Source organism: Platalea leucorodia, assembly GCF_965183815.1.
Source record: "Platalea leucorodia genome assembly, chromosome: 22".
Classification (NCBI taxonomy): domain Eukaryota; kingdom Metazoa; phylum Chordata; class Aves; order Pelecaniformes; family Threskiornithidae; genus Platalea; species Platalea leucorodia.
The window spans coordinates 1972599-1994957 of NC_138844.1; the positions used below are offsets into that span (position 1 = coordinate 1972599).

General features: G+C 45.2%; 2 protein-coding genes across 5 annotated transcripts in view; one reads left to right on the forward strand and one right to left on the reverse strand.

Moving 5' to 3' along the window:
* The window catches only part of WNT3 (Wnt family member 3), a gene marked incomplete at both ends in the record, with an annotated part of 51298 nt that extends 49757 nt beyond the window's left edge, over nucleotides 1–1541 (forward strand). Inside the window, one exon of the mRNA XM_082331773.1 lies at nucleotides 1062–1541. Coding sequence (XP_082187899.1) covers nucleotides 1062–1541 — 480 coding nt within the window. The remainder of the gene's footprint in view (nucleotides 1–1061) is intronic.
* Nucleotides 1542–5360: 3819 nt separating this feature from the next.
* The window catches only part of NSF (N-ethylmaleimide sensitive factor, vesicle fusing ATPase), an 82612-nt gene continuing 65613 nt past the window's right edge, over nucleotides 5361–22359 (reverse strand). For 3 of the 4 annotated variants that reach the window (XM_082331626.1, XM_082331628.1, XM_082331629.1), the window contains 4 exons: nucleotides 16400–16534; nucleotides 15461–15574; nucleotides 7389–7444; nucleotides 5361–6773 (listed from right to left, as the gene is read on the reverse strand). In XM_082331626.1, the coding sequence (XP_082187752.1) occupies nucleotides 6755–6773; nucleotides 7389–7444; nucleotides 15461–15574; nucleotides 16400–16534 (324 nt within the window). In that variant the 3' untranslated portion in view covers nucleotides 5361–6754. Of the gene's footprint in view, nucleotides 6973–7388; nucleotides 7445–15460; nucleotides 15575–16399; nucleotides 16535–22359 lie in introns of all 4 variants that reach the window. The other variant, XM_082331627.1, reaches the window with a different exon arrangement.

Sequence of the window (22359 nt, forward strand, 5' to 3'; positions counted from 1 at the left end):
TCGAGTCCAACCGTTAACCCAGCACTGCCAAGTCCACCACTAAACCATGTCCTCAAGCACCACGTCTACCCTTCTTATGTCTTGCTTCCAGCGCAAACATCTCCCAAGGCAGTGTGTAGAAACCCAACTCAACGGCCCACGACCCCAGGTCAATGGTGAAGAGGACTTTCCTCCCACGCTACTCCTCCCTGCATGCTCCCCGTTGTAACATTGTCCCACCCAGTGACTTGTTGGACTAGATAATGGTTTCAGTCCCTTCCAACTGAAATATCCTACTCTTGTTGCTGTCGGCAGGTACCTGGGCCACTGCCTGCGCTAGGTCATTTGCAAACCCACCGCGCTTTACCTGTGTTACAGCAAGACCTTTCAAACAATGCTTGAAGCAAACACTAGGTAACACTTTTCCATACCACAGCAGGCAGAGGTGGAAGGGTAGAAGCTTGAATCTCTAACTTGTGTTAATGACTGACACCTTCCTGTAAAAAGAAAAACCGAACTCTAGTGATCTTAACAAAAATCAGTGATTATTTTGCTCCACACAGAGGAGGTTTCTGGGGAAGAGAGAGCGTCATGTCCTTAGATTCACAATTTCACTTACTTTCTAGGGCAAACTGTCAGACTCGGGGTATACAATGAAGGGCTCTTAGCAAAGCTAGGACAAGGGGATCAGTCTGCATCCACATGCGTCGGAGACATCCTCCAACCCTCAACTTGGCTGGGCTCTGATTGTCCACAGACACACGACAGGGAGGACCCCATTGAAAGGGTCGGACCTTGGGATTAGATTGGATTGGATTGGATTAGATTGGATTGGATTGGATTGGATTGGATAGATGATTAGAGCAGCTGCCCATTCCAGTCATGCTCTTCTAGTGTGATGTCTCCATCTAGAGATGTTTCCGCCACACACCAAAGCTCCCATGCATTTACAACTAGCCTACACTTTCCAGACCAAGCTCAGAGCAGGCATTTAAATCCAGGTAGCAAATGCAGGTGATTGAAAGCAAACGCTGGGCATCGTAAGCTGCTGTTGACCACCTCGTTTTCTCTCCCCTGGACAGACCATCCTGGATCACATGCACCTGAAGTGCAAGTGCCACGGTCTCTCGGGAAGCTGCGAGGTCAAGACCTGCTGGTGGGCCCAGCCTGATTTCCGGGCAATTGGTGACTACCTGAAGGATAAATACGACAGCGCCTCTGAGATGGTGGTTGAAAAGCACCGAGAATCTCGGGGATGGGTAGAAACTCTTAGGGCCAAGTATGCTCTTTTCAAGCCACCGACAGAGAGGGATCTGGTCTACTATGAGAACTCCCCCAATTTTTGCGAGCCCAACCCAGAGACGGGCTCCTTTGGGACGAGGGACAGAACATGCAACGTCACCTCCCACGGGATCGACGGCTGCGACCTGCTGTGCTGCGGTCGTGGCCACAACACCAGGACTGAGAAACGGAAGGAGAAGTGTCACTGCATCTTCCACTGGTGCTGCTACGTGAGCTGCCAGGAGTGCATACGCGTCTACGATGTCCACACCTGCAAGTAAACGTAGGTAGGTCTCCAACTGATGGGAGGTTGCTCCAGAGCAGGGCCAAGGGGTCCATCAACCCTGTGATCAGCCCCCGCATGGTGGCCTCACGCTTCAGAGGATGGCATAAAAATATCCTAATGCCCTTGGTCAGGGCAGACACCCTCACACAGCCAGCACCCGCGCTGCAGAGAAGGCTCTCGGCACCTCACCCACACACGGTGGCCCAAGGCTAGACCTGGCACTGCATACGTGTTAGATCACTGATCTGCTGACTTCTCTCGGGCTGTTTGGCATGACAGGCTGTCCGGGGAGAAGCAGGGACAGCAGAGGTCCAAGCGAGGCATGGTCACACCAGTCAGTGTGCTGCTAACACAGCATGCAGAGCTTCCAGCTCTGTCCTCCTCCAGAGGTCCGGCCCATATAGATGCCAATATGGGGTTTTCAGGTGGAAATTAATTTTACACAGCGAAAGCTGAGGAAATACAGGCTCCCGGGCCTGCTGGCTTGGCCATCTTGGTCTCAGCAGATGTGCTGAGGAGGAGGAAAGGAGCCAGCTCCCCACACCAGCCAGGCTCCGTCCTTCCTGCTCCGAGGAGGTGATGTTGGAGAAACAAACCTGTTTGAGCACACGAACCGAGCCCTACAGCCAGTCTCTCCTTTCACCTCCCCCTTGCCCTCTCTACTCCCCACAGCCCCAGATCATCTCCTGTAATCCCCCGGAGGAGGACGGCAGGAAACCCGAGCCCAGAGCTGATCCCCTGGCATTTGGCCCAAGATAAGAGCAGATCACACGTGGTGAGGCTGCCAGCTCTTACATGGGGATGCATCACTACTCCAGCAGCCTCCTTGCTGTGTGGCTGCCCAAGAGAGATTTTTAAGGATCTGGGCAAATCCACCCCTATTGACTAAGCGTTCCCTAATACGACTTTATATCCCAGAGCAAGCTCAGAGCATCTCTCTGGGGACAGGGTACCCGCCAGGCGAGCTGCTGCACCAGCTCTGAGCATCACTAACGGATGGGGAGATAGAAGCCATGGCAAGAAGAAATTTCTGTCCAAGCCTTCTCGTCAGCCTTCCCCCGTCAGACAGACTTGTTCAAACCACTTCATCCAGCAAAAGAGAGGCAAGGCCGGACGGGGAAGGGAGACCTTTATCCGACAGCACAATCCCAGGCAGACCCTTTCCTTCCCATAGGATTTCTTGAGTTATCAGCAATTCGTTCATGAGGGGCCCACACCGAGCACAGAGGCTCCGTACCATGAGCAGGGATTTGGGCCCCAGGTGTGGCCACACACATCCCATGACCCATCTCAGTGCAGAAGAACCAGCATTTGTCCCTCCATCTGCTCCCCAGGCCACATCCCCCTCCTTGACCACATGCACCCTCATTTTGGGATTACGTTTTCACATTGACCCTTGAAATTAAAAAAATAAAGATTAGCCCTGTCCTGGTGGGCTCCTCCACAGATGATGAGGACCAATAACCATGTTCCAATACCATCGCTCATACATCAGTGATTTAACCTAGAAATATGTCTAAACCATTAAAGCTCTGTCTTCTACTCCACTCGCTTCTTTGTCCACCGGACAGAGCAGCGCACGGTACTGCGAAGAGCAATGAGATGGGTGAAAGACCCCTCATACGGGGCACAGAACGCAGCCCTGGCACTCAGACCTGTGGCTGGAGAGAAGCAGAGCACAATTTTCAGTCCCTCCTCTGCAGAGCACGATGAAGAGCTCCTGGATTCACGCAGCCTGAGAAGCATTAGCTTTCCAAAATTAAAGATCACAGGAGAGCTCCAAGAAACCTCCCCGATTCAGAAATAAGCCGTCTTCTGATATGCATTCTATTTAAAAGTATATATTAAATTCCATGTCTGGAAAGACTCCAAGTACCTGACTTTAAACAAAATCCCTTTTTTGTTTGTTGGTTTGGTTTTTTAATCAAGAAAAGGTATTTAATATTAAATAGAACATTTATTGCCTTGTAATTATTTTACTGTAGCCAGGTATTCTAGCACTGAATGGAAGATCTTTTTCCATCAATCTATCTGCTGTATCCAAAGTTTTGTATAAAGTTGTAGAGGTCGATTTTTTTTTATTTTATATTCAGAAAATTTCTCTTTTTATAAGCATTATTTATTATACAATGTATATACTTGAGTTAACTAAGATTATATATTATATAAATATATATATTTGGAGAAAAATATATTTCAACTTGCATTTTTTTGTGGTACGTCATTAAAGAGAAGGTAAAAAACCAAAAAGATGCACTTGCCAGCTTGTGTGGTTTGCCGCGGAAGGTCCTTTAAGTCCTGCCGAACAACATCTACGGGAGCGGTGGGTCGTCATCCAGCCACTTATGCACAGTGACAGCCATAGGAACGCAAGACGATGACGATAAAACGTAGCAAATATAGGAGATTTTACAGCTGAATGCTAAGACTGTTATTTATAGAGTGCCATCTCACAGTGTGCGTACAACGCAAGATTACTGGATTAAAACTGGCTTTAGACTTCCTATTCTCCCCCTGCCAATGCACTTGCAGGCTGTCATTGAATCACCTTTTGATGGTTTGGACAGACCGAGATCCGAATGTTCTCATATAAAAACATCCTCTCCTGTCCATGAATACTTTTGTGGGCATTTCCACATCATCTCCCATACATTAACGATGCTTCTAAGTGCACGCAATTTTCCACAGCACTGGCCTCAAATATACCTGTCTAAGGGGTCAAAAAAAAAGTAAAATCATTCTATTTCCCTACACCGATCCCCAATTTATACACAAAACGTTTGCCTTCTTGCAGAGCGCTGCCCGAAACATCGCGCTGCTTGTGCCCGAATGATTCCCAGTCCCGTTTCACTGCTCCGTGTTGGGGACAGCACGCTTCTGCCAGGGCCACCTCCTGCCGGGTGGCCGCCGTGGTGCCTTCACAGGCACACGGACAGCGACCGTGCGTTGCTAACAACGCAGACAACCGCGAAGTCTGCCCTCGTAGAGTGCTTTGAGCTTAACAGCTTTATCAGTAGAAGCTACCTCTACGTCTGCCTATCACCCCAAGCCTTTCTCCACCGCACTCCGTCCCCCCGAAACCCCACCCCAACACTTTCAAATGTATTTGTCTTTGGTTAACAACTCAGCTTGAGAGACAGTTACATTTTGGGAAGGTTCAGGAAAAAGCAGCAACAGGGTAAGGAAGGGGATGAAGAACTGTTTAAAGCAATGTAGTTCTGACTATAAAGCCACTCCTGCCCAGGCAGCGTGTCACAGAGCAACCGTGGCGGGAAGGGGGTGTCGGGAGTCATTCTCTTCTGCCACCTGCAGGAAACATCTTGGATGGAGATCTCGGAATAGGTTGGAACGGGCGGGATGCCACACCCAACAGTTCATTCTGGTTTTCCAACATTACCTTCTTCAAGTGTGATACACCTCACTCGTACACACAGAGACATCTTTGGGCTTTCATCAGCACTGCAAGGTCCAGAAACCTCTAGAAAGGGCTGGACCAGAGGTCTTCTCAGCCAACTCCTTTAAGACCACCTGTGGTCAAGCTATCCAGGCTGGGGATGTACTCAGTCCATCCATGCTTAGGTACAAACTGAGCATCCCTCTGGCTATCAGCAGCCTGGAAATAGCTTTGGTGTCTTCATGCCATACATCAGCACTCTATATACACACCTCTGTCTGACTAGCACCAAAGGCACAGATGTCACCCAGATCATCACAAGTAGTTGTGCTTTTTATTGAATCCATTGAATGTGCAATTAAACCAGATATTTATTCATCAATATAGTTCTGGACAAAGACACAATAAGGTTTACATCATTTACTCTGAAATATAAGTTAATGTGCGCTGCTGTCGCTAGGACTAGCAGAGGAAAGAAAGGAACAAATAAATTCACAAGATCGTACACAAAATGAGAGGGAATAATAACCACTGGGACTCGCAATGTCATCACAATACAACAGCACTGCCAAAGGAAAAGAAATCAGAGTGGAGTGACTAAAATACTCCGACTGCTGTAAGTACGCACTAGGGACTACAGTACCTTCACCTTTGGGCCTGAAAGAACGTGAAGCACCCTCCTTTCCCTGGGAACACCGCTTTGGGTACAAGCTGCTAGCCCTTAGCAGCGTGTCTGGTCAAGTTTAGGAAGCTACACTGACTAAGATCTCATAAATGGCTTTGATTTCATGCCCCACCAAATTGAGGTATGTTCCATGAACCTTATTAAACGTGTGGAGCCAAAGAACCAGAAGGGAGTAGCCTCATGCAGTCATCGTCGACAGCATCTCATTGACGCGAGATGACTATGGGGGAAGGACCACATAGCAAAGTCTGATACATTCCTTTATTTCAGTGCAAAAACATGGCAATACACATCTCGTGCATCTGCAGAGCTTGGCTTCCTCTCTGTCTCTAAGGAGGAATTTCAACCTTTGGTAACATGGCAGAAAAATGGGATATAATGAGGCTAGCTAATACCAAAGCTGCACTCATGAAGAGCTTTCAGGCTGGAATCAGCACCTCTAATTGTTGAATTAACAACAAGCTTTGATGCCTTAAATACTGGATTTGGACGTTTCCTCTACTCTGATCAACATACTTCCCTGCCTTCTTCCAGTCCCTACTGCCACTAGCCAGTCTCTCTCATCAGGCCACAAAATACCTGGGTATAAAAGAAAGCAGGCCTTAGCATCTCGGCAGTTCTGGAGCTGAATTATTGTGGGCACTGTCTTTAGGTTATCAGCCTGGCTCAATGTTCAATGAGGCATAGGATGACATAACAAGAAAGCGTTCATCAGATCAGGATAACACAGAGTAGTACTTTAATATGCCTTCACCACAGACTGGCTGGTTTTATTAGAAATCAGGATTTCTTTCCCATCGTAGCAACTGGATGCTGGACACAAGTGAGTGTTAGCTTCAAAACTTACAGGACATTTTCCCCATGCTAAAATCAAATGAGAACGCAGCCTCGCCTGCACAGAGACAGAAGCACGGTGTTCTAGAAGACACTTCCACATGACATCAGTATATTGACGACGAAGAATAAAGATACTGTGTTGCACTAAACATGCAGATTCCACATTGGGTTCTTGGAAACAGGGGAGCATTTCGCTTTGTCCAGCGTGTTGAACACCGAAGAGTAAAGATCCCAGTGTATATTCTCCAGGTTGGTCATTTTTCCAGCTGTTGATCTTGCACTTGGTCCACCTTCAGTCTAGGGAAGGAACTCTTGCAAAAGAAGCCAAATCCATCAAGAAAGCATGCACATGTATAAAAGCATCAAGCACACACTGGAACCCACTCACATGTAGCCAGGATAGATACTGTTGTGAGTTTCCCCAGCACAGGTACTGCCCTACACGTATTAGAAAGTCGTTTTCTAGGAGATGCCACTGTCAAGACTGGGCTCAACTATTCCCTGTGACACCTACAGGGGAAAGAGTAGGACATCTTTCTCTCAGACAGGAGAAACAGAAGAAATGAACGTCCCAGATTTTAGATAAACAGCTGGATTTTAACTCTAGCAGAATATCTTCTGATTTACTTTAGTGAAAGAAAGCTAAATTGTGGTCCAATATCTCATTTAAATTTTAAAGTCACGGGTAAATTAAGAAAAGCAGAGAATTCAGGCATGCAGGTTCTCAAAAAGTCTTCAGGACCTCCCCCCTCCCAAAACAACTGGCATATAGCTGTAAGGAGAACTGATCCGATATACAGTTCTGTAAATACAGGAAGGGCCAACAATGAGATCAGATATACTACACTGCAGTTTCCCCTCAAAGAGATGCATGTTTCTAAGTGGAGAGAGAATTTTAAACCATGCTTTAAAATAAAAGTACTTACGTTCCTTCTTCTCTCAGAAGAGCCAAGAATTTTTTCACCCGATACTCAGGATCCATCTAAACACCAAACAAAACAGATCTCCATTAATGTGATGCAATCTTCCCGGTAGCGCAATGGGAAAAGGAGGCCACAAAGACAGCTGGAGATGCATGTGTGTGTTTGCTTTGCCCATGCATTGGCCTGGCCAGAGATCAGCCTCCTTGTCCAGAAGTTCTGCAGCTAAGTAGTGCAGATACAGCACCGCACCAGGAGAAAAAACCGATTAGCACAATCTTAGCGTGCTCACTTGGCTAGGAGATGAGCCAGACTGCAAAGATACACAAGCATTCCTACCAGGTACTTCTGGTTTGATGGCAATCTGCACACTAGCTTCATCCCACACTGCCAATTCTAGCCTGGCTCTGCACAAGGCAGGCCCGCCCTGTGTCTGCTTTTATCTCCTCCTTTCCAGAGCTGGGGCAGCAAATAAAACAGTCATGAGCAGAAGGGACTGAAGATGCCCTCAATTTTCCTGTGTCTTCCTTCCCTCTTACAGCTCCAGCAGCAAAGCACCAGAGGAGAGGAGCTGTGCGCGGTGGGCTAGCTCGTAAGGGAAAGCTGAATCACAGCAAAAGGCTTCCAAAACTTGCAGTACCAACATGTGTTGTGGCTCCATCAACGAGGAACATCCCCTAAAGATCAGGCTGCCTCTCCCCCAGCACTGAGCTAGAGACAACGGGGAGGAAAGGCTACTGAGGAGACAGAGACTCAGGCTGCCACCAGAAGATACAACTTCTGTATAACTGCATCAGTCCTTTGTGCTGATGCACGGGCTTGTTGCACTCCAAAGACTAGGCAAATTGCCATGCTTGCACCAAGATACAACGAGTTAGGACTATAAACATGTGGAAATTGGAGATCGTTGGTTCTCATAGTATCTTTGTGTTGTATTGCAACAGGTCATTTGGCCTAGAAACTCGAACTTCTGTTCATTCTGTAATCTTCATCAACATCTTGTACCTCTGAACACACTGCCGAAAATACAGTGGGTTCATTCTGAAAACATGCAGTAAATGGTACTATGAAGTTGCCTGGTTGTAAGACTCCCAGCTCCATCACCCACTTGGTAATAAACAGGCAAGTGCTCTACTAAAACATAACACTGGGACTTATCCTTGGAGGGGGAAGCAAAGTTTCAGCATGTGCCCTGGCCTCCCACCAGCAGCAGAACAAGGGCTCTTGAACTCCTCCACCATGTTTTACATTCCTAAAGGAAAAATTTCTACCAATTCCAGATGTGAAGAAGCCATCTATTTAAAACCATGACCACTGCATTTGAGGGCAACACAAATGTCTTTAAAAACAGCTTGGAAGAAGATACAACACAAAAAAACCCAACAACAGTATTACCAGTGATGCAGGCAGGGAAGAAACAGCCAATGAGAATTTCTGCTATGTGCTAAGAAAAAGCCTAAAAGTTTATAACTTCCTATCACTCTGAAATATGTCAGCAAGGCCAACACCTCAATATCAACTACTAAACAATTTTTAGATCAGAAAAATAAATTCACTGAAAGAAGATGATTTAAAGGAACTTACTGAGGATCACTGAGCTATTAACTTGGGTTTTTAGCATGCAAAGGAATACCGGTAACGTTCAGGATCCCAGAAGAAAAGAAAGGCTACCCCACCACCTAAAGCAGTGTTTGAAATGTATAATGCACTGGTACTAAGAGAGGGAGTGTTGTGCCACATCACTGGAGACCAGAAAGATGGTGCCTGCAGTATCCCTCTAGCTTCAGTCTTCTCCACAATCTCTCCCAGTCGACACTTGGCTACAAGGGGAAAGCACGTACGTCACTGTTCCAGTTCTCCCGTTTCTACATGCAGATGTGGCACTTAGGGACATGGTTTAGTGGTGGACTGGGCCGCGTTAGGTTTATGGTTGGACTCGGTGACCTTAAAGGTCTTTTCCAACCTAAATGATTCTATCCAAAAGGCTGAAGACAATTGGGATAGGAGTACGTGCACATGGGCCACACACCCTAAACGCTTGGAAGTCCCCTTTCTCTGGGGAATCCATGTGTGTAATCCACACTATAAGGCTAAGCCCGTGACTCTCACCTGGCAAAGGGTCTCAGATCTTCCCCATTCAAAGGACTCTGGTCTGACCACGTGGCTGATCCTGCTTAAGCAGGAGATTGGACTAGATGACACCTTGAGGTCCTTCTGACCTCATTTATCCTACAGCCCTATGACAACTCAACCACCTCCCTTCCTCTATTTCCAGATGTTTCCAGAATGGCCAGTACCTGATAAGGCATGACCACAACTCCAGGTGGCCACACAAACAAAGTGTCATTTACTGATAAGTACAGACTAAATAACTGGGACAGTGCAATGGACTGAAAACTGGTTAAACTGCTGGGCTCAAAGGGTTGTGATCAGTGGCATAAAGTCCAGTTGGAGGCCAGTCACTAGCCGTATACGCCAGGCATCCATATGGGAGCCAATATTGTGTAACCTCTTTATTAACAAACAGGATTTAGGGACAGAGTGCACCCTCAGCAAGTTTGCAGGCGACAGAACTGGGAGGTGTTTCATGCACTTGATGAGGATGCTGTCATTCAGAGAGACCTCAGTTGGACGGAGATACAGACCAACACACATCTCCTGCAGTTCAACCCAGGGAAATGCAAAGTCTTCCACCCAGGCAGGAATAGCCCCATGCACCAGTACAGGCTGCGGAACAACTGGCTGGAAAGGGGCTTTGCAGAAAAGCACCTGAGGGCCCTGGAGGACAAGTTGAATGTGAACCAGCAATTGGCCCGTGCAACAAAGATGGCCAACAGCATCCTGGGCTTCATTAGGAGGAAGGTTGCTCCCAGATCGAGGGAGATGATTCTTCCCCTCTTCTTAGCGACACCACACCTGGAGGACAGTGTCCAGTTCAGGGCCCCCCAGTAGAAGAGGGACAGTGACATACCAGAGAGAGTCCAGCAAAGGGTCACAAGGATGACTAAAGGTCAAGCATCTGTCATACAAAGAGAGGCTGTGAGAGGTAAGATTGTTTAGCCTGGAGTAGAGACGACTGGAGACTGGGGAGGGAAGGTAAGTGACTCTTACCAACATGCGTAACTTCCTGATGGGAGGGAGTAAAGAAGAAGAGGGAGGCACTCTTCTGAGTGGTGCCCATTGACAGGGCAGGAGGTCACAGGCACAAACTGAAATGCAGTTCCATGTAAACAGAAGAGCAAAGTTTTCATTGCAAGGGTGATCACACACTATTAGGGACTGCCCATGGAGGTTATGGAGTCTCCATCCTTGGAGACACAACTGGACATGGCCCTGAGCAACCTGTTCTAGTTGATCGTGCTTCGTCAGAGCAGAGGGTTGGACTAGACAAAAATGAAAATATGTGATGGGTGCAATTAGCAGAGCGTACCTGCTTAGTACCTTCTTGTTCTCTGTGACATTCACCCAAAGAGAAGAAGGTCACATACAGGTTACTCTAGAGAACCAGATACCACCAGCACGGTGAGCTAGATGAAGCGCTCACTGCAAGTCCTGGACAGGAGGTTCAAAAGTGGCTGAAACCTCAAGTTACACGGACAGCCAAAGCAAGCCTGGGAACCAGAGCTGCCAAGGCCAAGCTTAAGCAAAAAGAATTACCAGTGCACCCTCTCTCAACAAGCTTCAGACAGCTCATAAAAGAAAGGGATTTGAGGAAAAAGACAAAATACATTTGATCTTTGACCATGAGTAGAAAAGTGCATCTGAGAGGGACCCCTGGCCTTCTCAGATAAGGTACACAGCATTTTTACAGATACTGGCAGTAAAGATGTCTACTTCGGAAAGGACTTCTTCAGAGGAGTTACTCAAGTGGCAGCCCACCAAGTCCTCAGATTTGACTTCTCATCTATGATCCAAACTCACAGACAGATTCTCCATGAGAAAGCTAGAAGAGTTGGGCAAATGAAACGCCAAGAAGCAGACCTTACTGGCAACAGTCCAAAACCCAACCTTCATCCACTCCTGTCAGAGCCGGAAAGGCCTGGTTCCCATCAAGTGTTGATGTTGAAGAGGGTGGTGAGATGTCTGTAATCATCTACACATACACTTTCTGAAGGTCTGAATTGCATTAGATGACATCCTGAAGTCCTTTCCAATAAGAATAATCCGTGATTCTAAGATTTTAAGTATTCTGCAAATCAGGCAAACCAGTGAAAGGCAGCTTGATGGTTAGAGGAACGGCAACTCACCACTTCAAGTACTTGCACTCCATACAGAATCACTACTGATTCCGAAGGCAAAAATCCACACAAGCATAGCAAATGTTTATGGTGCCAGGCACGCCAATACCAACAAGGCTACTACATGAAACAGTGGGTGAAGAGTGAAGACGCTTTTTGCAGAGGCCACAAAACCAGGAATTTACTCAGTAAAGAGAGACTCTTTCACATCTCAGACTGACCCAAAGAATCACAGACACTGAGACAGAGCAAGGCATGACTTCTGGCCATCGGTGGAAGGCCCAAAGCTGATAGAAAGAAAATGTCACACAGAACAGTCGAAGGGCCTGGCTTATTCAAAGGTTACTTATCTCACTAACTGACGCAGGGATCGAGAGTATTATCTACCTGCAGAGAAGATGGTCCTGTTGCCAGGACCTTGGTGAAACCTTAGGAAACCATGGAAAAGTCATCACATTCTGTTTCCCACATCAAAGATACTGCCTCCCCACCCCTTTTCACTCGGACATAAGAAAGTGGCCATGGTAAGACCCTTTGTCCATAATCTGTACTGACACAGTTTCTACAGGCTCTTTGGGAGGAACAGCATTTATCTGCAGACACAGTATCTTGCCCAGAAGACTAAAGCAGGAAGCTGAAAGGCAACAAAGAGGCAAACTTGATCAAATAGCTTATTAAAAACCACAGACACAAAACCAGAAGGTTGATCTGCCCGGCAAGGAGCAGAAGATGGTGTCAATAGAATGCAAAGAGGAAGCAGGTTCAGGACTCTTGAACAGACCCTCTAGTGCCCTGTGAAAGGAGAAATGCTGCTGTCAAACTGGATGAAAGATTTTCTAGAAGAACAGCGTGGAGACTGATTCGGTGACGCAGCTCAGACAGGCGGCAAGAAAATGGCTGTTCCTTCCTAGGTAACGCAGTTTCCCCAGGACTCGCCTGGGAGGCCTTCAGAAAAATGGCAACTGAAGAGACTTCATTAATCTTCAGTCCAGAGAAGAGGAGATACTCCATCAAGACGTGCATGCCCTTGAGTAGTACAGTACTCCTGTAAACCTGTCATAAAATCCAAACTCTTAGTGTGTCCAGATACAGCGTTTAGTTTAAAATAATATAGGCAATATTATATGATGATCTTTCAAAACAAGTTCCCATGTAAGTTAAAGTACATTACAGACAAACGACTTAGATTAACTTATGTTTTATTTATGCTAAACAGAAGTTACCAAATCAGGAAATACTGGAGGTGCAAAAAGGGGCCTTCTGGAAAGCTGCCTGGCTTATTCAGGTTCCTACTCCAAGAAGAAGAGAGACCTTGGGTTTTGGAGTGTTGCCAGCGAGGTCCAAGAGCAACAAGACAGGCAGGCAAAATAAGCAGAAGGAACCAGCCTCCTAGCTATGGAAAAAGAAGGCTCATGTATCCAGCAGCACCCCAGGGTAGGGTTGCAGCATCAGGGCAGGATGAAGCTAGCATGGCACCTGATAGCACTGTGAGGTGGTCCATGTCCTGCAGCCAAGGATACTTCAAAACTAAACTTTTCTGGATTCACGTGGCAAATCATGAGTGTATCCATTCATCAAAGACTTCTTTTGAACAAGAACATAACATCATTCCAGGACACTCAATGTATACAAGATGACCAAAGTATGTGATACTAAATATAAGTAGTTCGACATTAAAGAAGGCCAGGAACAGCAATAAACATAGTTTGAGGGAAATGAAGCTGCCAAAAAGTGTGGGTTTACAAGGCTCGTAAACAAGGTAACAAAGCAACCCAAGATACCAGAGCAACGCAGTGGATCACGGTACTCCAAGGAAGGATTTTGATATTGAGAGACTGGTTCAGCAAGACTTTAGTCTGAAATAAGCTGAAAGTCATTTGAACAGCTTAAGAATACCTACATATAGCATATATTGGGTTTACTCATTTAATAAAACAAAAAAACACAGTTAGATTCAGTGACTGCAGACAAAGAAACTAGGTGCACATTTTTTGCAAAGAATTCATTCACCATGGGATCTAATCAGCTGAATTTTCAGAAATTTCATCCATCACTTGGAATTTTTAAGGGATTTCAGGTTCAAATCTCTTTCTAAAAAGCTGTGGTCCAGCTCAGTGAAAAAAGGAACTAGTCTTGGACTTCCCATTTGGTGAAATTCTGCTTTCCTGTAAAAGCTAGCCAAATTAGATATCATTGTGGTCTTTCAATGCATTCAGACATGAATGTTCTCCTATTTCAGGAAAGCCTGTATTGCTTTCCTGTATTTATAGCAGTTCAGCAGGTGGAGTCATGTAAACACCTCAGACCTTTTGAAACAGAACGTCTTCCTATTTAGCTTCCATATGCTATTACCTATGCTATTACACAATTACCTGAATTGAGTGTAATAACGTAAGTCGCCTTGCTACCAACCATCCACGTATAGTAGCAAAGGCGGATTATCAGTCACCTATATCGATAGTAGCAGCCCTTCATTTTACACTTCTTCAATTTGTCAGAAATGGCAGTCACAGTTCTGCCTGTCTTCTCCCAGCCTGACTGGTCATGGACTCATCTACAAAACGGTGGTCTGGTTAAAAAAAACAAAATGCACAAGAGCAGTTTACCTGTCTGCAGAGTCTAGGGCAGCGTGAGACTCCCTATCTACAGCATCATAGGTGTGCAGCCACGGGGCAATGCTGTGAACAAGGCCGAGGCAAGCATTTCCACCCATGCTCCAGATTCAGAACTGCCCGTAATTTACATAACCTTCACCTTCAGTTTTGAAAAGAACCAACACTTAAGGTCAAAGCAGCAAAAGAAAACGTCCTGTGTCAGAAGAAGGAATCCATTGTCAAGGCTAAGTGAAATGGACTGCAACAGAGCCAGGCAGTCCCTGAAGGTCTGCACCCCTTAAATACATTTAATACATGTGAGCAATGACTTACTGACTTGCCTGTAGGTATGGAATTAAAAGCCAAGGAAGAAGAGGAAAAAGTAATCTAGATAAATGACTTTATTCCCTGAGGTGACATCCAGTCAGAGCATATCCTCAGTGCTGTGCAAGTTTTAACAGAATTGTGAATAGTGAACAGAGGGATACATGACTTATATGCTGCTAAACTACATGCCTCTTAGCTTATGCTCAGCCTCTCCTAGGAAGATCTAAGGACAGTTCACTCAGCTGCACTAAATCCATTTGATGTGAAAAGAGAGTGTGTGTGAGGGGGGGAAGGACTCAGAAGGGCGCTGAAATGTCAGCCGCGGAGGATTAGGGCTGCACGCTACACCCTCTCATTTTTAGCATGCATATACTGTCGAGCACAAGCTTGATGGCTGGCTTGCAGGCATAGATGATGGGTGCGGGGGAGGGTTAAGAGCTACATATTTCTACCCTCTGCAATTATTTTCTTTAAAGTGCTGAAAGTGGAAAATAAAGAGAAGAGCAGCTGAACAGCCTGACAGATTTATCTTCTTCAGGGAAAGAGCACATACACCTGCACAGGCACCTTTTTCTTTAAAAAAAAAAAAAAAAAAATCCTAAGTGATTGCTATCTGCAATCTTAACATGCTGGGTGTAGAGAAGACATTTCATGAAAGGTAAGTTAATCCAATCCCTCCAGTTGCCAGATGCTCTTCTCTGAAGTGCAGCTCTAAACAGCCTATAGGCACTGTGGTTTTTAAAGATCTCTCCGTGGACCGAGACCTGGTGATTTCTTTGTTCAGAAAATTTCTTCTCACTGTAGCTCTTTTCTCAGTTAAACCAATTCAAAGCAGCTAAAGTAGGAGTCTGCAGAGAAGTGGGAACCTCTAACACTGCTCTATTTACCCCAGTCACTCCTGGACCAGAAACATTCTTACTTGTAATGACATTTCTATCAGCATCAGCAGCTTCTTGATACCAATCCAGACAGCCTTCTGTTTGACATTCTGTGCAATAGTGCTGCGTTCCTTGTCTTTGAAGCTACCCAGGAGCTAGGGGGGGAAAAAAAAAAAAAAAAAGAAAAAAATCAACAACAGGAGACTGTCAGTAGGAGTAATGCTACCTAACTCAGGAAAAAGGGAATGAGAAGCTAGAAAGCATTTTCTAGCTTAGAAGGAAAATTTGTTGCAATATATTCAGACAAGGCAAAACACTTAGGTTCTTTTATTCCATAATGGCTCTTTTCGTAACATCTCCAATCGAACAGTTAGTGATTCTCTTTTATGACGCATTCAGGTTCTCTCCAGATCAGAGCCGAGAAGGAAGAGAGTGGCTCAAGCCACAGTAAATTTTCAAAACTGCTGCAAGAGTGTTTGTGTCTTTCAGGCTTTGGTGATATTATCATCGTGAGAATTTTGCAAGTTTGCACAAAAGATTTGCCTGTTAAGTTTATTTTAACAGCCTTCAATATTCACTACAATTTCCACTATGGCATAGAATAAGAAGCCATTAAGGGCATGAATTTATAAAGAACCTATAATCTCTTCAGCACCAAACACCTTCATTTGATGTTGTTCCACTTCCTGAGAGCTTGGCACCCTCCAGGCACATTCAGTTTAAGTGTCCCAATTATATTCATTACCTGCTTCCATGCCCTTGGAATCCTTCAATCCACTGCACAGACTTTTTCCCTAGACCTACCATTCTCTCATTTTGCCTTCATTTATTATGTGAAAAAGTCATTCGGAGAAGCCTTAGAACTGTTATGTTATGACATAATGTTAAGTGGGACAGCATTCCCAAATGCAGAGCTACTGCAAAATCACTCATTTACAGCAAATGTTGAGCTTGTTTGTCATCCTTGAACTTTTTCTCACCTCCAAAGCTTCCATCAGCTGCTCCCCTGTTGCAATGTTGGGCACATGAATTGTAGTGCTGAAAGCATTCAGCATTTCCATTTCCTGCAGGACATCTTTGCGACTGGTGGTTCCGATGATTAGAAGCTTGCGACCCTGTCCACACAACGGAATAAGTGTCAAGAAAGGAAAAATAAGAGAGGAACCAGCCTTGGGAAGTTTCAGCTAACTACAAATGGAAAATAGCCATGTAAAAATACCATGTAAAATAAAATGAGTAGGATTAAATCTGTCAGTAATTGAAGTAGTCAACATCAACCATACAAGACTAGGATCAGATTTCAGAAGTCAGAGTAATGCCACCAACAGGGTCCAAAAATTACGGTACACAGAAGACCCACCCATACTCACAGCTTTCCTACCTTACCTTGCCTTCTAAATTCATCATTATAAACAGCTGAATCCTCATTAAGCTGAAAAGCATGAGCAAACCCCCACTCCCAAGTGCTGAATTACAGATGACTTCTTGGGGAAACGGCCCGTCTTTAGAAATCCTGTGGGTACAGTGAATTCCCTGCCACTGTACAGACAGTTCCAACGGTTTTACAGCTCATGCTTTAAGAGTGGAGGTTGCTGTAAGTTCGTAAGATTTCCCATTGCCAGTGTGGCTGTATAAAAGGACAGTACCACGTCTGGCAGCCCCCGAGTTCAAACCGACAGTGCACACACCAATTCCAAGTTGGCCTGAGCAATAACAGGGTTTATAAATAATAGAGCAATGAATGGAAAATATCAACTGCCAATAAAAATCAACTTTTGTTAGTTCTTCTTGCAAATGCCGTTTCAATGCTATGTGAATTTTACTATGCGGTGTTCAGACACTGATAAATGTTGGCTGATGGAAGGAGCTGTTGGGATTATCAGCTGTGATCAGTTCAGAACACAAGGAGCCTGTGGGTTGAGGAGAGGCCTGGCTGGTCAGGTATCCTCCTCATTTGCTGTACAGAAGTTTAGCTGATGCTCAGAGACAACGAGTAAAGTTTCATATTTCAACTTCGTGACACAAAACTCTGTTCATCATTATAAAAAAAAAAAAACAAACCACCAAACAAAACCCTAAAAACTATCCCCACAGAGCAGCCAGAATTAATTTCATAAGCGTTTTGCATTCCTTTGACAAACGATGAAAACCTATTTAAACTTAATACATCTTTGATGAAGATGATGCTCCTTCGCAGCATTTGTTTCTTGTTCCCCGAGAGCCATTGTACGCGCTGACTCTCTGTGTTTGAAGAGATGACACTCCTGCTTTAGGGGAGGGACAATGAGAAAGCACCAGAACCGGTAACGAACTCAAGCGCTCGCTTCAAGTTTGGTTTTAGCCTAAGACAGCAGAAGGAAGTGATGCCTGGCAGGTTGAAACCAGAGCACGCCCCGGGTCACCAGCTTCACACAAAGGCTGTGTCAGGGAAACGCTGTGCTAACCCTTCTGCCTATCAAGCACTGCCTCCACCCCGGGCGGCACCACGCTCACCGGCTCGGCCACCGCTTGAGAGGGGGAAATCCTCAGAAACCTACTGGGCAATTTAACGGGGAAAAGCAGCCAATTCCTGAACCGACGACAGAAATGCCAGGTTTAAAACTGCAGTGGGAGTAGGGAATGCTTTATTACTAGACAAAACTTGCCTGCTGGCAGCACACAGCAAGCAGAAAAAGGTCTGAGTGTCTAAAAATGTCTGTAGGTAGCCTTGAGATGGGCATACAACATCCGCAGAAAGCATAAATACAACTATTCTGTAGGCTGCTGCTTCCACTATGTTCTGCATGTCCACGGCTTTACAGTTGCACGTTATTTGTTTCCTTTTTGATGGTCATTGTGTAGCAAGGCCAGGAAAATATTTTATTATTTTACAAGTTTGAGCCAAATCTGAGCAATTCAGTAAGATCTTGCATGCAAAGGTGAAAAAACAATGCACTCAGTGGAGAGTGAATGGCACTTGACCCTCACTCCTACGAGGAATTCAAAAAGCCCCATCAGGTCCTCATTTTCAGCTAAAGCACTTAATAGACCAAGAAAAATAAATGATGCTTGGCAACAGAAAAGCTTTTTGCCTACATGAAAACAAAATTTCAGCTGTCTTCATCTTTGGAAGCGGTTGGTAAAACAGACTTTAAAGACAGGCTTGGAAGCTGTGTGAAATGAGTCCCCCAAGAACACTCGAGCCATCGCCTGCTCGGGAACCACAGAAGCGTGGTACAAACACCTCTCACGTTTGCTCTGATGTTACCACCCAAGGACAAGGTTAAAAGCTGCCTTCAGCTTGCTAAGATATACTCGGGATAGCAGCACGTGTGACAGCAGAACTGATGTGTGCTTAAAATCTCCAGAACGCAGAGACAGGGATTATCAGCAGATTTGACTGAGAAAATTTTGTCTTGATTCTCATTTACTTTGCTTTCATGGTTGCTCTATATTTCCTCAACACACTGTCCTCAGTCCTGAGTCCTGAGGACAAATTGAATTTTGTTCAATTCATAAATAACACTGATATATCGGATATTATATATTCTATAACTCAGTAAAAAGTATAAGCCCTGTAAGGAGAATTTCTACTACCTTATTCAAAAAAATGTAACAAGTCATACGCATGCTGTTAGGCACCTTCAAACAGTTTTCTCCTTATACAGGTAAGGCGCTGGGGTACAGAGGAAGCCAAAGACAGACTCTTGAACTGAACTGAGACCTCCAAAACACGCACCAACCCCCTCTTGCAAGCACAAACCCATGCAATGCTGCACCACCAAGACCGATCTGCTTTACAAGCTCTAGCAATTCTAAAAAAATTGTTTATTACTGTATGTAGCAATCAAAATCCAGAATAGCTTGGGTGAGGGATTGTGTTACTAACAGTTTCCCATGAACTATGAGCTCAGCTGCAGCCAGCAAGGCAGTATCTGTCCCGAAAATATAGCTAACAGCATGTGTACAGTGCCTGGCACAGCAGAGAAGACATCACTCAAGGGAATAACAGCGTGCAGGATCCTGGCTTGAAGGACGCTACCTGAGCAACCTCTGTGTGGATGAAGTCCATGCATTATAATAAAAAAGGAGCCTAGTTTGGGGTTTCATCAGAGGCTACAAGGTCTCACCAGGAAAGGATGTAAGCAGCACAGAAATGCAATTAGTGAGGTGAGTTTTACCTCCTGTAACTTCAGGTGTCCACGTATGATCTCATTCTCTGCATTTCCTTCGTAGTTAATGGAGCCCAGATGACACGTACCTCCTCCCAGAAAAGCTGCCTACACTCTGGACTCATACAGCAAACTATTTTCTAAACAACTAGTTCAGTCGTAGAAAACCAAACCGCTGACAGCCACGTTTAGTCAGATGAATCCCAAACTTGCTGTAAATCAGGCCAGCCGACAATTACTACACACACAAAAATGACTCTAAATGACTTATTACCATTTAGGAAAGCCACTGGAATCGGTCATTGTGGCAAGTTCTGTGAAAACACCAGCTCAATGCTAAGCCTTACTCAAACTGCAAACACTCAGACATTTTTAGAATGGGAAAAGAGTAAAACAAAAGTCTTTAGTCTGCCGTATGAATCCAGGGTGCTCTTGAAGACACTAAGCAATCCTAGCCATTTCAAATACATCACTGAGTTGGAGAAATCGGAGGAAAGCAATGGGGATGGGCACAAATACAGAATAACTTCCCTAATTAGACTCTTGGTAAATTGATGGGGGGTGAACAGTGAGCTCTATAAAATCACAGACGGTGTAGAGGAGATGAGGGGGGGAACTGCTGTTTCTCAAACTAAAAACGAGGGAGCGCTACATGAAGTTATCAAGCATCAGTTTTAAACTGAAGAAAAGGATGTTTACTTTCACCATACAGCTCAGTTGAACTCAGGCAAGCATGACACTAAGAATGGCAAAAGCTTAACAACGTTCGAAAGCAACGGGACAAGTTAACAGAGGTCAGATCCATCAGCAATTTTTAGGTATCTCTGCCAGGATCCATGCTCAGGACCCTGAACCACTGACGACTGAAGGGTTGAAAACTTCCCAGAACAGATGACTACTCTGCAAAGCAGTGCTTAAAATTTTTTAACAGCTCCACCCAAAACATACTGATTTTTTCCCTGCTTTCTTCAAAAGAAGCTATGCGCTTCAACTTGCTACCTTTAAACTTGACCCATTGGAAAACCAGTTACCGTAAAACAAGCATAATCTCTGCTGTATCAATTACTAAAAGAAAATGAAGTGTCAGGAGTCTCTTGTACTTTTCAAAGTTCCAGGCAACTTGCTCAGCAAACAAGTGGAAAACCTACAAGTCAGAAATGTTTTGCCCCAGGCACTACCACAAAAGCATGAAAAGCCAGCAAGCCAAAGTGAAAAAGCTGCCTTCGCCCACCTACTCTGCAGTGACAACACACCACAGGATACCACTGATTTATTCCTGCTGTTGGGAGATGTACTGCTAAAGTGCCCCCAGTTTCAGAAATATTCACATTCTTGATCCTTAGTTTCTACAGCAGCCATTGCAAAGGCAACGTGCCATGCGTTCAGCCCATAGAAGACCAGCATTCAAGCTGAACTTCCAAAAATCAGGCATAACAAAAGAATAACTACCAAGGAAGGAGGAACTTGGCTTTTCAACAGCTCAAGATTATTTGGTGTCAGACTCCTTACCGGGGCAGTTCTAGGCCTAGTTCTTCCATCAACAGAGATTAGATGCAGACACATCACTGAAGTCTGGATTCAACCCGCGCATTTTTAGGCAATAAAAGTGCCCCAGTTCAGAGCCCAAGATCCCTCTACACTGATGGGGGGATACCCAGCAGAGAGGTGCGTGTCTTGCCCCGCTGTGTTCTAGAAGTGGCGTAGCCCTGGACTTCACCTCTCTACTACAGGGATTTTAACTGAATAAAGGATACAATCATGCAGAGAACTATGGGACTCAAAGCTGAAAGAGGAAGCAGTTTTAAACTACTACATTTTCAAGCATTATGAGACAGATTCTTCTAACACAGTATTCACTTCCTAATGGGCACCACATTATTGCCTTGACTACTGAAGACGAACTAGAACGTAAAAGAATTAAATAGACTCTACTACAAGCAAACAGAGTCTCAACATGTCAGTGGATTCTCAGATTACAGAATTTCAGCAAATCTAACCAGCCCTAGGCAAGGGGAGTTGAGGGGAGCTTGAACTATGTGATAACCAAGTATTGGTGGGTCCTGAAGTGCCTCTCTCGGTCAACCACCAGCCGTTCACTCAACTTTGGACCTTGGATATTTTTACATGTGTGTTTTGGGTTATCAACAATTCTTCACATGTAATGGGAGAAAACACAAATCCCCAGGTTTACAAGTACAAAGGTAACGTCGCTGATGATTGAAGAGGCTTCCAATTCACACCAAGTGACGTGGAATCAGGAATGCATCTGGGATTATATCAAACAAGGAGATTATTCCCCCTTTCCCCCGTCAACTTTCATAAATTGGCAAAAGCCTCCAGTGTCCCGGAGAGGAAAGGGGCAGGGGGCCTCTGGGAGCAGTGGAAGGGCATCCACAAGAGTGGTCGAGAGCATCTCGCTAAGCCAGACATTTCATAACACTGCACAAATTGTACGTCCAGCTTAGCGCGGGGATGCTGCAATGGTCTTTCACCCTTTGAGCCAATTGTTAGCTTTTCACAGGAACCAGCAGGGAAGCACATGTGAAACCTCTGTGGGGCTGGTGAGTGTCTCCATGCCTTGTGTGACTCTGCATGTAGATGAAGCAGCTTCGTCTTTCGGAGCTGCTGCTGCTTAGTTCTCAGAGAAGTCCTTTTCTCCCGCTTGGCTCCCTGCTGCGACAGTCCTTTTCAGTCTTTCTATCCCCCCCCAGTCTCTTCTCCTGCACAACACAGGGAAACTTGATTGAAATAAAGACCCAAGAGAACATGGTTTATTTTCTTCTCTTCAA